Raw genomic sequence first — 12,157 nt, 5'->3', positions numbered from 1 at the left:
AGGCGGGACCACACAGGTGCCCCAGACTTGAAAGGCCACGAAGCCAAGGAGTCTCCACTTCCTACCCTGCTCTCTGGAACTCCAACTGCCAGCCTCCACACAAGAAAGGATCGCAGTGCTTGGACCTAAATCCTCTGTGCTCAGTCCTGTGGCTGGTGCCAACGAGCATTCCCACCTAGAGTTGTAAGGCGAAACCTATTTACAGGCACAATGCTTTCCCTGTCAAGATCGGATGAGTTGGTTTTCTTTGTGAATGGGAGGAAGGTAAGTGTTGGGTGTTACTACCATAGCTCCAGACTGCAGGAAACCACTAGCTTGAGGGGAGCCTTTGTGGCCCATATGGATTGAAACCCCTCCAGTCAGGGACAAGAAGCCAGGGACTGGACTTATACTAATTTGGCCTGTTCCCCACTCAGCCACGGCTCAGCCTCTGGGATGTGGGGGTGACAGTAAAACATTGGGGTTAATGGCATGTGCTTTGGTGTCAGAGAGTCTTGTTTCCAATCCAGCTCTGCCATTTACTGTATAAACTTATGCGAGTTACTTCTCTGCCCTGGGCCTCAGCCTACTCATCCTCAGAATCCACTTCCTCCGGTGATCGTGAAGACTAAAAGAGGGATGCTTCTTTCACCGATGAGGAATCCCCTCAATGCCTGTGAATCACTTACCACTGCACCTGATATACCAAAAGCACTTTATCTACTAGCATATCTTGATCCTCAAACTCAAGAGACAAAACAGAGCTTTCTTTATCAATTTCATTTTTCTGTTGAGTCTCCATTATACAGAATTGGTTACAATGTAATTGCAGTCGATTTCAAGTCCCCTCTTTCCCTGGGTCGTGGCTAAGGTCCAAGAGAGGAGGGGGCTCTCCCTTTGTCAGGCTCCCTGGCATTCTCCTCTCCAGTCCTCACCATCAACCCACAAGGCCACTAGTCAACCCTCAGTGACCTCTGCCAGGGCCCCTCCTCTCCTGAGTCCCTACCTCTCTCTCTCTTTTTTTTATCTTCACCTGAGGACATTTTTGCATTTATCGTCAGATAGAGCAGGAAGGAAAGGGGGAGGAAGAGAGAGAGAGAAACATCGACGTGAGAGAGACACATCAGGTGGCTGCCACCCACACAACACCAACCGGGGCCGGGGACAAACTGCAACCGAGGTACGTGCCCTTAGTGGGAACCGAACCCAGGACTCTCTGGTTTGCAGGCCAACGCTCTAACTGCTGAACCAAACCGGCCAGGGCCCTACCTGTCTCTTAATGGAACCATTCTGTAGCTCTCAAGGCAGATGGTTCCTCTGGAGTCTCACCACCTGTTCTTCAGGGCCCCCTGCCCTCCAATCCCACAAACCTAATCGAGATTTGGTTTTGTCCACCCACCGCTCACCCCAGGGCTTGGCCTAAGAAAGGAGGTAGGACATAGAACTAAATTCTCGTTTTCCTTCTAACTCTCCTGTATCCCGTCTCCACAGCCAGCAACCACATACATTCTTCCAAAACGATCACTTATGAGCTGACTTCTTACTCACTTGTTCCATTGTCCTAGATTTCAGAGGTGCTTCTTCTATTTTCTGTTCCATACCCTCTGTGAGTCATAAGCCCAAAATGAGGTGGCTGCAACTAGAATAGGGAATAAGTCAAGACTCGGAAAACATACAAATGAATGTGGTAGGGGTTGGAATCAGCTAGATAATAAAAGTAGCATCCAACCACGTTCTCAAGAAATGTTTTTAAAAGACCTGGGGTGGAGTAAAGGCTGGCAGAGAGGGCTTCTTCTTTTGTTGCTTAGAAGCCCCTTAGAGATCCGGAGAGCAGTTGAATTTTAATGTCTCCACTTGGAAGCATCTTCCTGTAGTATTTTATTCTTTGAGGTCTACACTAGCTCATGTTTCCTTCTGGGGAGAATGGAAGAACCTAACATGATTAGCTGTATCTGTCCTCTGATGCAAGAGAATGGCTGGAGGTGTTTGCAGGACACCCAAAGACACAGTCATTGAAAATAGCTCCAAATAAGCAAATGGGAAAGGAACACCAAACAAGGCCCCTCTGTGGCTTTTAGGGCTAAATCCCCTGCTTTTTAAGGGGAGGGAGGGAGGGAGGAAGAAATTCTAGTGTTCCACCAAAGCCACCCTGGGGTCCTGCGCTAGGGCACCAAGGCTCACCATCAGCCACTCTGCCCCACCGGCACACTCCAGGGCCTCTCCAGGATGACAGAGACTCTCTCTACCTCCCCTTTCTGCCACCAAATCTTAAAATCCCTGATGTTATCAAATGTACCCTCCAGAGGTGGCTCAGAGGTGCCAGGATAGAAACTCTCTCTACCCAGCTTTTTTCTCTCCAGGACCCTTCATCACACACACACACACACACACACACACACACACACACACACGGCATCCAATTCTCTCCACAGTTTGAGATATGTCAAGGGTACAAAAGACTGGGTAGGAAGATCCCACAAAAATACACAGCGTAGCACACAGGAGGACACAGCTCCCAGGGCACCTTTGCACAGCAGTGGATCCCAGCTCTCATCACTTGGAAGAACATAGTTGCCACACCTGCTTGGTGAGTCTCCTGCTCCATAAAATGTACATGAAGGTTGTTTGGCCTCAGATAACAAAAAAGCAGGGAAAAATGAAATCCGGCCTAATCTTTTACCCCAATCTCTAAATCAAGCAGGCCACGATAGACATCCATCCCACTGGGTCACTGATTCAGTCCCCATAATAATCTCTTTTCTGTTTTCAACACAGGTGATAGAGAGAAATGCGGACCCAGAAGTCACTCTGCTGACCTTCCTACGAAAGAACTGGACCCTTTCTGTCAAAGTCTTGGCCGTGTCTATGTTTGCCTTAAAACTCAGGCCTACTGTGATTATGAGAATGAATCAAACTCTCCATCCCCAAACAGTCCGCCCCTTTGGCCCTTGCTCTCCCTTTGCTATTGGCAATGGTTTGAAGGATATTAAGTTAACTGGGCTATTTACAGAGGATGAAGTTTCTCCAGAGTTTCGTATAGCTTGATTTCATAGCAGTGAAATAGAAGCTAAGCTCTTTACCCAGCACTAATTACTCCTTGAAGGGCCTTCCAGATCCCAGGAGGCTGGTTATGTAACAGAGGCTTGTGTTTCATGTGCCCTTCCCTGGAGAGAAACCAGATTGTCCAGATTCAGGAAGAACACGTATCATAAAAAAAAGATCTCCTTTTCCTACATGTGTTTCCTTCCAGCAAATATTCCCTCACCATTCTATATTCTGAGATTTAGATCTTCATCGTGGCAAACTTATTTTAACTGATAAATCTGATGGATCGTTCAGGGAAGCCAAAAAGAGACAGAAATTACAAATTGGGGAAATCAGCCAATAAACAAGTGTTGGTTGAAAGCCCACATGGTTTTCAATTCATTGCCAAGGTTTGAAAATTAGGAAATCTCATGATTTTAAGAGACGAGATTTTTAGCTTCTCATGAAAAATGGAGAAATAGTCATTTCTGTGTGGCAGCAGTCTTGCTTAGAGGTGAATGGGGACTGTCCCTAGTCCCCTATGTGAAGTGTGGTGTGAGCTCTCCGGTTACACCCGGCCCACTCCACACATAACCTCTCTCATAAGCATTTGAGGTTAATACTTAATTTAAATGAATAAGCCCTATGGCTTTTTTTTTTTAAGTCAGTTATTCCAAAGTCTTCTTAGCCAATCTAGTTAACTACATCCAATTCCCTAAGTTTTGAGGAGATGGCCCACGGTTAAGGAGAAGCCTGACTGAAGAAAGGGAGCAGGGGCTGCTCCTAGACCTAGAGGTGAGCCTGGACCAAGTGGGAGCAGGGCGACCCTGGAGCTGGCACATGAAAATAGGGGTGGGAGCTTTCTCCGAAGGCTCTGTCACTCGCATTCAAACGCAATACAAATTACTGGGCAAAACTGGCAACATGCTGAACTGCTAAAAATAAGTTCTCTTCCAATTACATGATTAGAACCCCGAAGAATACCTATAATGAAATCGACTTTTTCAAAGGGCTTTTACCTTCACATCCATTATCCCATGAGATGCTTAGGACAAGCATGTGAAGATGAAGCGGGTATTCCAGTCCCTCTTTGCAAGGGAGCAAACAGGCAGGGAGAGGTTGAAACAACCAGTGAGTCACAGCTGGCCAGGCATGGAGTGGTCTTTACTGAGACCTGGAGGCGAATGACTTCTCAGACCTGAACCCCCACCCCCAAGGAGACTTTCCTCACTAGCGATACCTTAGGGAGGTAGCTGTAAGGGAGGCCACCTGCCCACCTTGGCATCTTTTCCTTGACCACCTCCTTCCAGTAGGCCTCCCAGGAACCAAGGACGCCTGTGGAGTAGGAGGCTGTGGCGCCTGCACCGTGATGGTGTCTAAGTGTGACCCTGTGTCCAAGAAGATAAGGTAACCTACCCAGGAACCCCACGCCTGGTGACACAAGTCCATCCCTATTGAGTCCAGACTCAGGTCGTCTGCTCTGGGCTTCCAAAGTTTTTCTGAAGTTCAGAATGCCCATATTTCCCCTGAGGATTCCCACTTCTTACAGCTAGCACGGAGCCAGCAGAGGGGACTCTGAATCTGCCCCCTTTCAGCTCCCCCCAGCTCCCCATCTCCAGGATGAATGACAGGCCTGGGGGGTTCCTGCTGCCCATCTTGGTTCCCAGGTTCCCCATGAGGCAGCACTGTGTCATTCTCCTTGATTTTGCTTGTCCTTCTCCCATAAAGACACGTCTCCGTCACCGCGTGCCTGGTTCCCATCTGCTCCCTGTACGGAGCTGCTGTCACCACTGTGGAAGGTGTGGGAAGCATCGGAACCAAGCTTCACCCCGTGCAGGTAAGAACATATGTTAATATTCTCACTTCCTTCTCTTTGTAACCAATGCTGAATTGACCACTGCCTGGGGCTTCTGGGTTGTGGTCAGGTAAGATCTCTGGCTGCATATTGATCAAGATAATAATAATAATATCTCTTAAATTATTTAAAAGAAAACTGGAAACCCATCCACATTTTCTTAATGATCATCTTTTTTCTTACTTTTTCTACTTGAATGATAAATAAGATTATATCTATTGGACTATGATGTGGAAGAAATAATAAACATCTCTGAAGCTAACAGGATAAAATTCAGGAGTATTCCCTGTGGCACAGAGGTCTTGGGAGGAAAATCAGAACTGAGGGTAACCGCACCAGAGCTGAGGACAGTCATTTCTCCAAAGCTTAACTTGAATCTGGGACACAGAGGCTGTTTCTAGGCGTGCTGTGACCTGTGTTGGCAGAAACACACTGATTCTTCTGTCATTGTTGCAGGGGTTTGGAGAGTCCTAGGTCCACTAATACAACGAGTCATTCCAGAGTTCATAGAAAGGAGGAGCCTGAGTTTAGCCATGTGAAAGTCGATTCCAGGAGGTCAGCCAAGGCAAAGGACCTACCAGGGTTCATAGACTCTCTGAGAGGGTCAGAGAGGATGTTTACACCAAAGTTGATAATCCCGACTCCTAGGATTGTATTGCATTGTGAAATCAGGAGCATAGCTTCCCAAACTTTAATGTGCCTAAGAATCAGCTGGGAGCTATTTAAAATGCAAACAGCCCAAGTGTCCATCAGTAGATGAATGGATAAAAAAGCTGTAGTACATATACACAATGGAGTACTATGCAGCTGTAAGAAAGAAAGATCTCTTATCCTTTGAGATGACATGGAGGGACCAGGAAAGTATTATCCTAAGTGAAACAAGCCAAACAGAAAAAGACAAATACCACGTGATCTCACTTATTTATGGAATATAATGAACCTAACAGTCTGAGGAATAGGGTAGACCCAGAAACATGGAAGTAGGGTACAGACTGACAACCCTCAGAAGAGGGGGTGCTGGGGGGAGGAAAGAGATAAACCACAGAACTTATATGCATGTATGCATAACTAATGGACATGGACAGCAAAGCCGGGGACAGGGCGGGGGAATGGGGAGGAAGGTGTCAATGGGGTAAAAAAGGAGAAACATCTGTAACAAAAATTAAATTTAAAAGAAAAAAAAAAGTAAATGCAAAAACAAAAAATAATAAAATGCAAATTCTGAGTCAAAAGGTTTGGAGCAGAGGCCAGAGGTCCTACATTTCCTACAAGCTCCCAGGTCCACGGACTACATTCTAAAGACCAAACATCTGGAACATAGACCGAAGTCTTGGACCTTTGAAACGAGAGCTCCTTTTGAGCCCATACAAACGAATTTAAAGAAAGTACCATGAGGTCAACAGTAGATAGTCTCCAAGTTCATCAAAAACAGATGACCCTATGGTCAGAACTAAATTGGCCAAGATGTAGAGGAGTTCAAGAAAACTGTTTTTAAAACTTATACACAATTTCCTTATAATGACTGACTTCTGGAGAAGTTTTCTCACTCTGGGAATAGAGGCTGCATGCTGCTAATTCCCAACGAGAAGGATCTGGGCGTTTGAGCTTGAGAAGTGATTATAATGCTAGAAAGTGGCTTCTGAGTCACTTCTTCCAGGAGCAGACGAGGCAAGGGGGGTGCACTGCTTAGGGAAGGGGTTCCACCCTGGGAAGGGGGTGCAGGATGTGGACCCTGGTGAGAGGTGCTGGCAGCAGGAAGGCAGGGCCCGTGACCACGTATGTGTGCTTTCAGGAGAGGATCGCCAAGAGCCACGGCACGCAGTGCGGGTTCTGCACTCCGGGGATGGTGATGTCCATGTACACGCTGCTCAGGAACCACCCACAGCCCTCAGAGGCGCAGCTCATGGAAGCCCTGGGGGGTAGGTTTGACACAGAGAATACTCACCACCCTCAAGGTCAGGTGGGAAGCATGCCTCAGGCTGCTCCACCACACCCACAATATCACCCCAGCCCCACGCAAGGGACCCACAGGGTTGTTTCTCAAGTAACTGCAAGTCACCCAGGAGAGAAGAACGTCCAGCTATACCTTGCTTACGGGAGCATTTGCCGAAGCCACCTGCACAGAACTAGCACAGTGCCCATGAACCACACCCCGTCCTGACACCCACGTGTCTGCCCCGTGACTCATTTGGCTGCCTTCATTAGGGCTGTCATAACGAAGTGCCACAAACTGGGTGGGTTAAAGCTACAGGAACTTATTCTCTCCCAGTTCTGGAAGCTGTGAGTCTGAAATCAAGTATAAGGGCTCTAGAGGAGAATTCTTTCCGGCCTCTTCCTACTTTCTGGTGGTTGAGATCCATCCGGACTTATAGACTCATCACTCCAGCCTCTGCCCCATTTTTCATGGCCATCCGCCCTGTGTGTCAGTGTCCCTCTTCTTATAAGGACACCGGTCGCTGGGTTGGGGCACACTCTAATATAGTGTGACCTCAATTTAACCTGAGTACACCTGCAGACACCCTATTCCCAAATAAGGTCACATTTACAGATTCCAGGGGTTAGGACCTCAATATATCTTTTGAGGGGACACAATTCAAGTCACAGCAGCCCTTCACATATCAAAGGATCCTTTAAAATTTGGAACGGGTTTAAGATACGAAAGAGGAGTTCATAAGCATGTCCCTTTTGCAGGATTAATAAACATCATGCTCCAGAGTTAATCCTTAAACTAGTCATTTGTTAGGCACACAAATTCTTACACTGAGGCCTAAAGGGTGAGCACAGACACTCCCTTAATCTGCCAGTTGTTAGGGGAATTCCTTTCCTCTCTCTGCTCTGTCACAGAAAACTAGATCAAGTCATCTCAATCCTCCACCTTCCGTGGGTGAGGTCTTTCAACAGCTCCTCCGCCCTCAGATGTGGCCAGCCTACCCTTACCCGGCATGCAGAGAAGTCCGCCTTCCTCCTCTGCTACATGACTCTGCTGGCCAGTCTCCCCTTGGCCCCCAATTTCACTTCTGCACCTTTGCTCACGCTGCTCTGTGAACCCTGAATACCCCTCCCCTGCTCTCCACTGACCCATAGCTTGCTCATCCTTCAAGCCCGGGCTTCTCTGTGAACCCTTTCCGCATGAATGTTATTCCATACTGACCCTCTGCACCCCACCTCTGTGCCTTCATCCTTGGAAACCTGAAGTTCTCAAACTTTACCATAAGTTGGGATGGTCCACAGACCTCTTCTATGCAGATTCCTGGGCCCATCTCTGAACATTATGATTCAGGGGCATATTAACAAATAACCCAGGAAATTCTGATGCAATGACTTAAAAAACACCAAGGAGCACTTATGTCCAAGGCATAATACTTTGCTCATATAGTGCCTTAGAAAGGGCCTATAGCCCTGGCCGGTTTGGCTCAGCGGTTAGAGCGTCGGCCTGCGGTCCGGAGAGACCCGGGTTCGGTTCCCGCTAAGGGCACGTACCTCAGTTGCAGTTTGTCCCTGGCCCTGGTTGGTCGTGCGGGTGGCAGCCACTCGATGTGTCCCTTTCACATCGATGTTTCCCTCTCTCTCTCTTCCTCTCTCTCCCTCCTACTCTGTCTGTACAAAAAATGGAAAAATGTCCTCGGATGAGGATTAAAAAAAAAAAAAGAAAGGGCCTATATATTCTCAGTCCATGGAGCGACGCTCAGTCCACTGAGCCCCACCAGCCTGACGGCCTGTATTTCCTGTGTTTTAGGATCCCCATGTCTTTTATAGCTAAGACATGTGTCTAAGATATAGCTGTCAAAAGATACATGTTGAATGAATGAATAAATTAATAGATGGATGCAAATGAAATTGCCAAATAGACTATCATCTTCTTTAAGACAGAGAATAAAACTGGAATTGAGGTGATGGAAAGACAATATTCTAAGAAAAGAGAACAGCTCTGAACAGTCTGGCAGATATTTAAATACTTTTTAAAAATACCTGGGTCCATCTTCCCTTTCCAAAGAAACCAATAAAAATAAAACCTACTGATAATCCTGCTCCTTATTTTATTAGGTAATCTATGCCGCTGCACTGGGTATCGGCCAATTCTCGAGAGTGGAAAGACCTTCTGCATGGTGAGTAGGTGACTATGGAAACACCTTACACAGTAAGAATGACAGTGACAGCTGGTCAAGGCTGGGGACAAAGGAGTCGAATTTGTTAAACCATCCAAACAGACTATAAGGGAGACAAGTGAGTTAGCTCTAACGGACTCACAGGAGTTTTAGCCATTTGTTGAGGACTGGGTAAACGTCACACCACAGGGGGAAGCCAGGTGATCTAACCAAGCATCCAGACATCTTCCATGATAGTTAAGGGAGGCATTAGAACAGGACCAGTGGGAGGGCTCCAGCAAACTCAAAGAGACAAACAAAGGCATGGAATTTGCTTTAGCTTTAGAGAGGCAAGCTTTGTTCCAAGAATCCAGACCAACTGGGAAGTGTGAGCAAATAAAGAAGCCAAATATGCAGAGTAGAATTCAAAATTCATCCCAAGTACAAGAGCACAGGGATCTTCCTCAACAAAATGGGATACCTCACTGGGCTACTGTGAAGATCAAATGGGAAATCATGGCCAAGAATGTAGCCAAGTCTTGCTTGGCACTCAAAAGAGCTCGACAGATAGATACTACTGTTATTGAGGATGTTACTGACACTGCGAATAGAGATTGATGGGGAGACCAGCCAGGCACATCTGATCGCCCTCCTGAGGGCAGGACAGATGTGGGCGGTACCACCCTTAGATCCAAGCAAAGAGGACACCACTTTTTTTTTTTTTAACTTTTTTTTCTCTATTGATTTTAGAGAGAGAAGAAGGGAGTGGGAGAGAGAGATAGAAACATCAATGAGACAGAACATCGATTGGCCGCCTCCTGCATGCCCCCCACTGGGGATCGGGCCCACAGCCTGGGCATGTGCCCTGATCAGGAATCAAACCAGCGACCTCTTGGTGCATGGGCTGATGCTCAACCACTGAGCCACACCAGCCTGGTGAGGACCCCACACTTTGAAGGGCTCCTTGCTGGTCCTCCTTTTAGGCTCTCTCAGGAAGCCAGGGTCCAAGGTGACTTGTTCACCTGAAGCCTTTACCTCTTTTCTCAACCATGATCCAGATATGGTTTTGACTGCATTCCCAGGCCTGACACAAGCCTCTTCCCAAGTCCATCTTCCTAGATCAGATCGTAATAGCCAGTGTGTGCACCCCTAGGTCGAAGGATGACCCATGACTGGCTGTTTGGGGAGGAAATAGATGGAGCTTGGACAGTCAGGCTGGAGTGCTTATACAGGCATTTGAGGTCCCTCACTGCAGATCAGAGCCAGGCTGGGGAGAGAAGGGCCTCCTTTGTTCTCCTGCTGTGGCTCCACAAGTAGTAGATACGGTCCTGGAAGTAAGTCCCAGTTCCCAGAGCCATGCCAGTCCCCTTGCATGCACGCCCCAGACTTCTGCCACAAGGGGGAGCCAAAGTGAACAAGCTGAGAAAATACTAGCTTGTAACCTAATCAAATTGTTGATGTAAATGGAAAAGCAATTGTGAAATACAAATAAAAGAAGTTAAAGGAAACCTCTCTCTCTATGGAAGGTGGATGTCATCCACCTTTCCAGGCGCAGACTCTGGGGATAAAGGCAAAATTGTAGTCAGAGACCCACTCTGCAGCCAGCGGGCCCCAGGCCAGCAGGAACTTAAGGGGTGAGAGGAACGGAGCCCTAGCGGGGCTACTTGAGGCTCTGAGCTACTCAGCCAAGAGAAGACTGGCTGCTTCTGTCATCATAGACTCATGGCCCATCCTGGAAGCTCTCAGAGGGTTGGATAATGAGGAAACACTGCTAGCTTGGCCCAGCTATTCTGCTTCTTGAACAGAATTAGGAAGCTAGTAGCCTGAGACATTTGGACAGAAACAGAGAACTGGGGTATCCGGAAGTATTTCCCTAAATACTTCAGGGAAATTATTTAAGGAAGAGGATATAAGAGGTAAGTTAGGGGAAAATGGTAATAAAAGAGCCGGCAAATGGAAACTTGCTTTAAAATTCACTGACTGTCCATTTATTTTCTATGAGTTTCATGCAGATCCCAAATGTCTGGTTACTGAAATGGTTTTCTTTTTTCATCTTTCTTTATTTTTTCTTTTCTTTTTCTTTCTTTAAGGTCCTAGTATAAATGATAACATTCAGTGCTGTTGACTCTTATATATGCTAAAGAATGGATAAATCGTTATTTCTCTGAAAAGCATCTTGTCAAGTAATTCTACCACTACAATTAGGATTTCATTAAGAAAAACTTCAGAGATATACCCAAAGTTGTATGAGTAATAAACAGAAATGTTTATTGTAATGTTATTTATAGTTATAAAACATAGGCAAGCCCAGCTGGTGTGGCTCAGTGAACTGAGTGTCGTCCCATGGACTGAAAGGTCCCAGTTTGATTCCCCATCAGGGCACATGCCTGGGTTGCGGGCTTGATCCCCAGTGGGGTCATGCAGGAGGCAGCCCATCGATGTTCCTCTCTCACATTGATGTTTCTATCTCTCTCTCCCTTCCTCTCTCTCTAAAAAATATATTAAAAAAATATTTTTTTAAAAAATAGGCAAAACCTAAGTATACATTAATAGCAAATTTTACATATATATTCAAAAAATAGATTATTGTGCAATCAGCAAAGTTATATTTTAAAGGTGTTTGAATGATAATTGAAAAGACTGCCAATATAAATGAACAAATAGGTAAATAAATAGGCAAATAAATAAACCAAAAAGTAAAATAAAAAGTATATTGTTCCTGGCTGGTGTGACTCAGTGGTTGAACATCAACTCATGTACCAAGAGGTTGCTGGTTCAATTCCCAATCATGGCACATGCCCAGGTTGTGGGCCAGATCCCCAGTGGGGGGCATGTAGGAGGTGGCCAATCAATATTCTCTCTCATCGATGTTTCCATCTCTTGCTCCTTCTCCCTTCTTCTCTCTCTAAAATCAATAAAGGAAAAAAAAAATAAGTATATTGTGTTATAAATGTAGTACAAATATATAGTATGTAAAAATATTATCAGTGGAATAGGGTAATGATAGTTTATTTCTTTTATGCTTCTTTATATATTATGGTTTTATACTATATTTTATGGTCTATATTATGATTTTATACCATAATTACATATTTTGTATATCTTCTATATCATAAATGTATATATTCTATATGGATTATTTTACTTTAAAAATAAAGAAGAAAGATCTTGTAATGATCCCTGTTCCAATAGAAACCACCAAAAGTGACGAAAA

At 45.8% G+C, this 12,157-nt stretch overlaps 1 protein-coding gene across 1 annotated transcript in view; it reads left to right on the top strand.

Annotated features, from left to right (window-relative positions):
• The first annotated feature begins 210 nt into the window (after positions 1 to 210).
• LOC118624997 (aldehyde oxidase 2) overlaps positions 211 to 12,157 on the top strand; it is an 89,088-nt gene continuing 77,141 nt past the window's right edge. Inside the window, exons 1-6 of the mRNA XM_036253334.1 lie at positions 211 to 264; positions 2,755 to 2,809; positions 4,311 to 4,410; positions 4,732 to 4,840; positions 6,651 to 6,777; positions 8,903 to 8,964. Of these exons, the coding sequence (XP_036109227.1) occupies positions 211 to 264; positions 2,755 to 2,809; positions 4,311 to 4,410; positions 4,732 to 4,840; positions 6,651 to 6,777; positions 8,903 to 8,964 (507 nt within the window). The remainder of the gene's footprint in view (positions 265 to 2,754; positions 2,810 to 4,310; positions 4,411 to 4,731; positions 4,841 to 6,650; positions 6,778 to 8,902; positions 8,965 to 12,157) is intronic.

The sequence above is a fragment of the Molossus molossus genome, unplaced genomic scaffold (genome assembly GCF_014108415.1).
Source record: "Molossus molossus isolate mMolMol1 unplaced genomic scaffold, mMolMol1.p scaffold_m16_p_11, whole genome shotgun sequence".
Classification (NCBI taxonomy): domain Eukaryota; kingdom Metazoa; phylum Chordata; class Mammalia; order Chiroptera; family Molossidae; genus Molossus; species Molossus molossus.
Note: the sequence above shows the minus strand (reverse complement) of the source record. Positions and strands in the feature narration are given on the sequence as shown.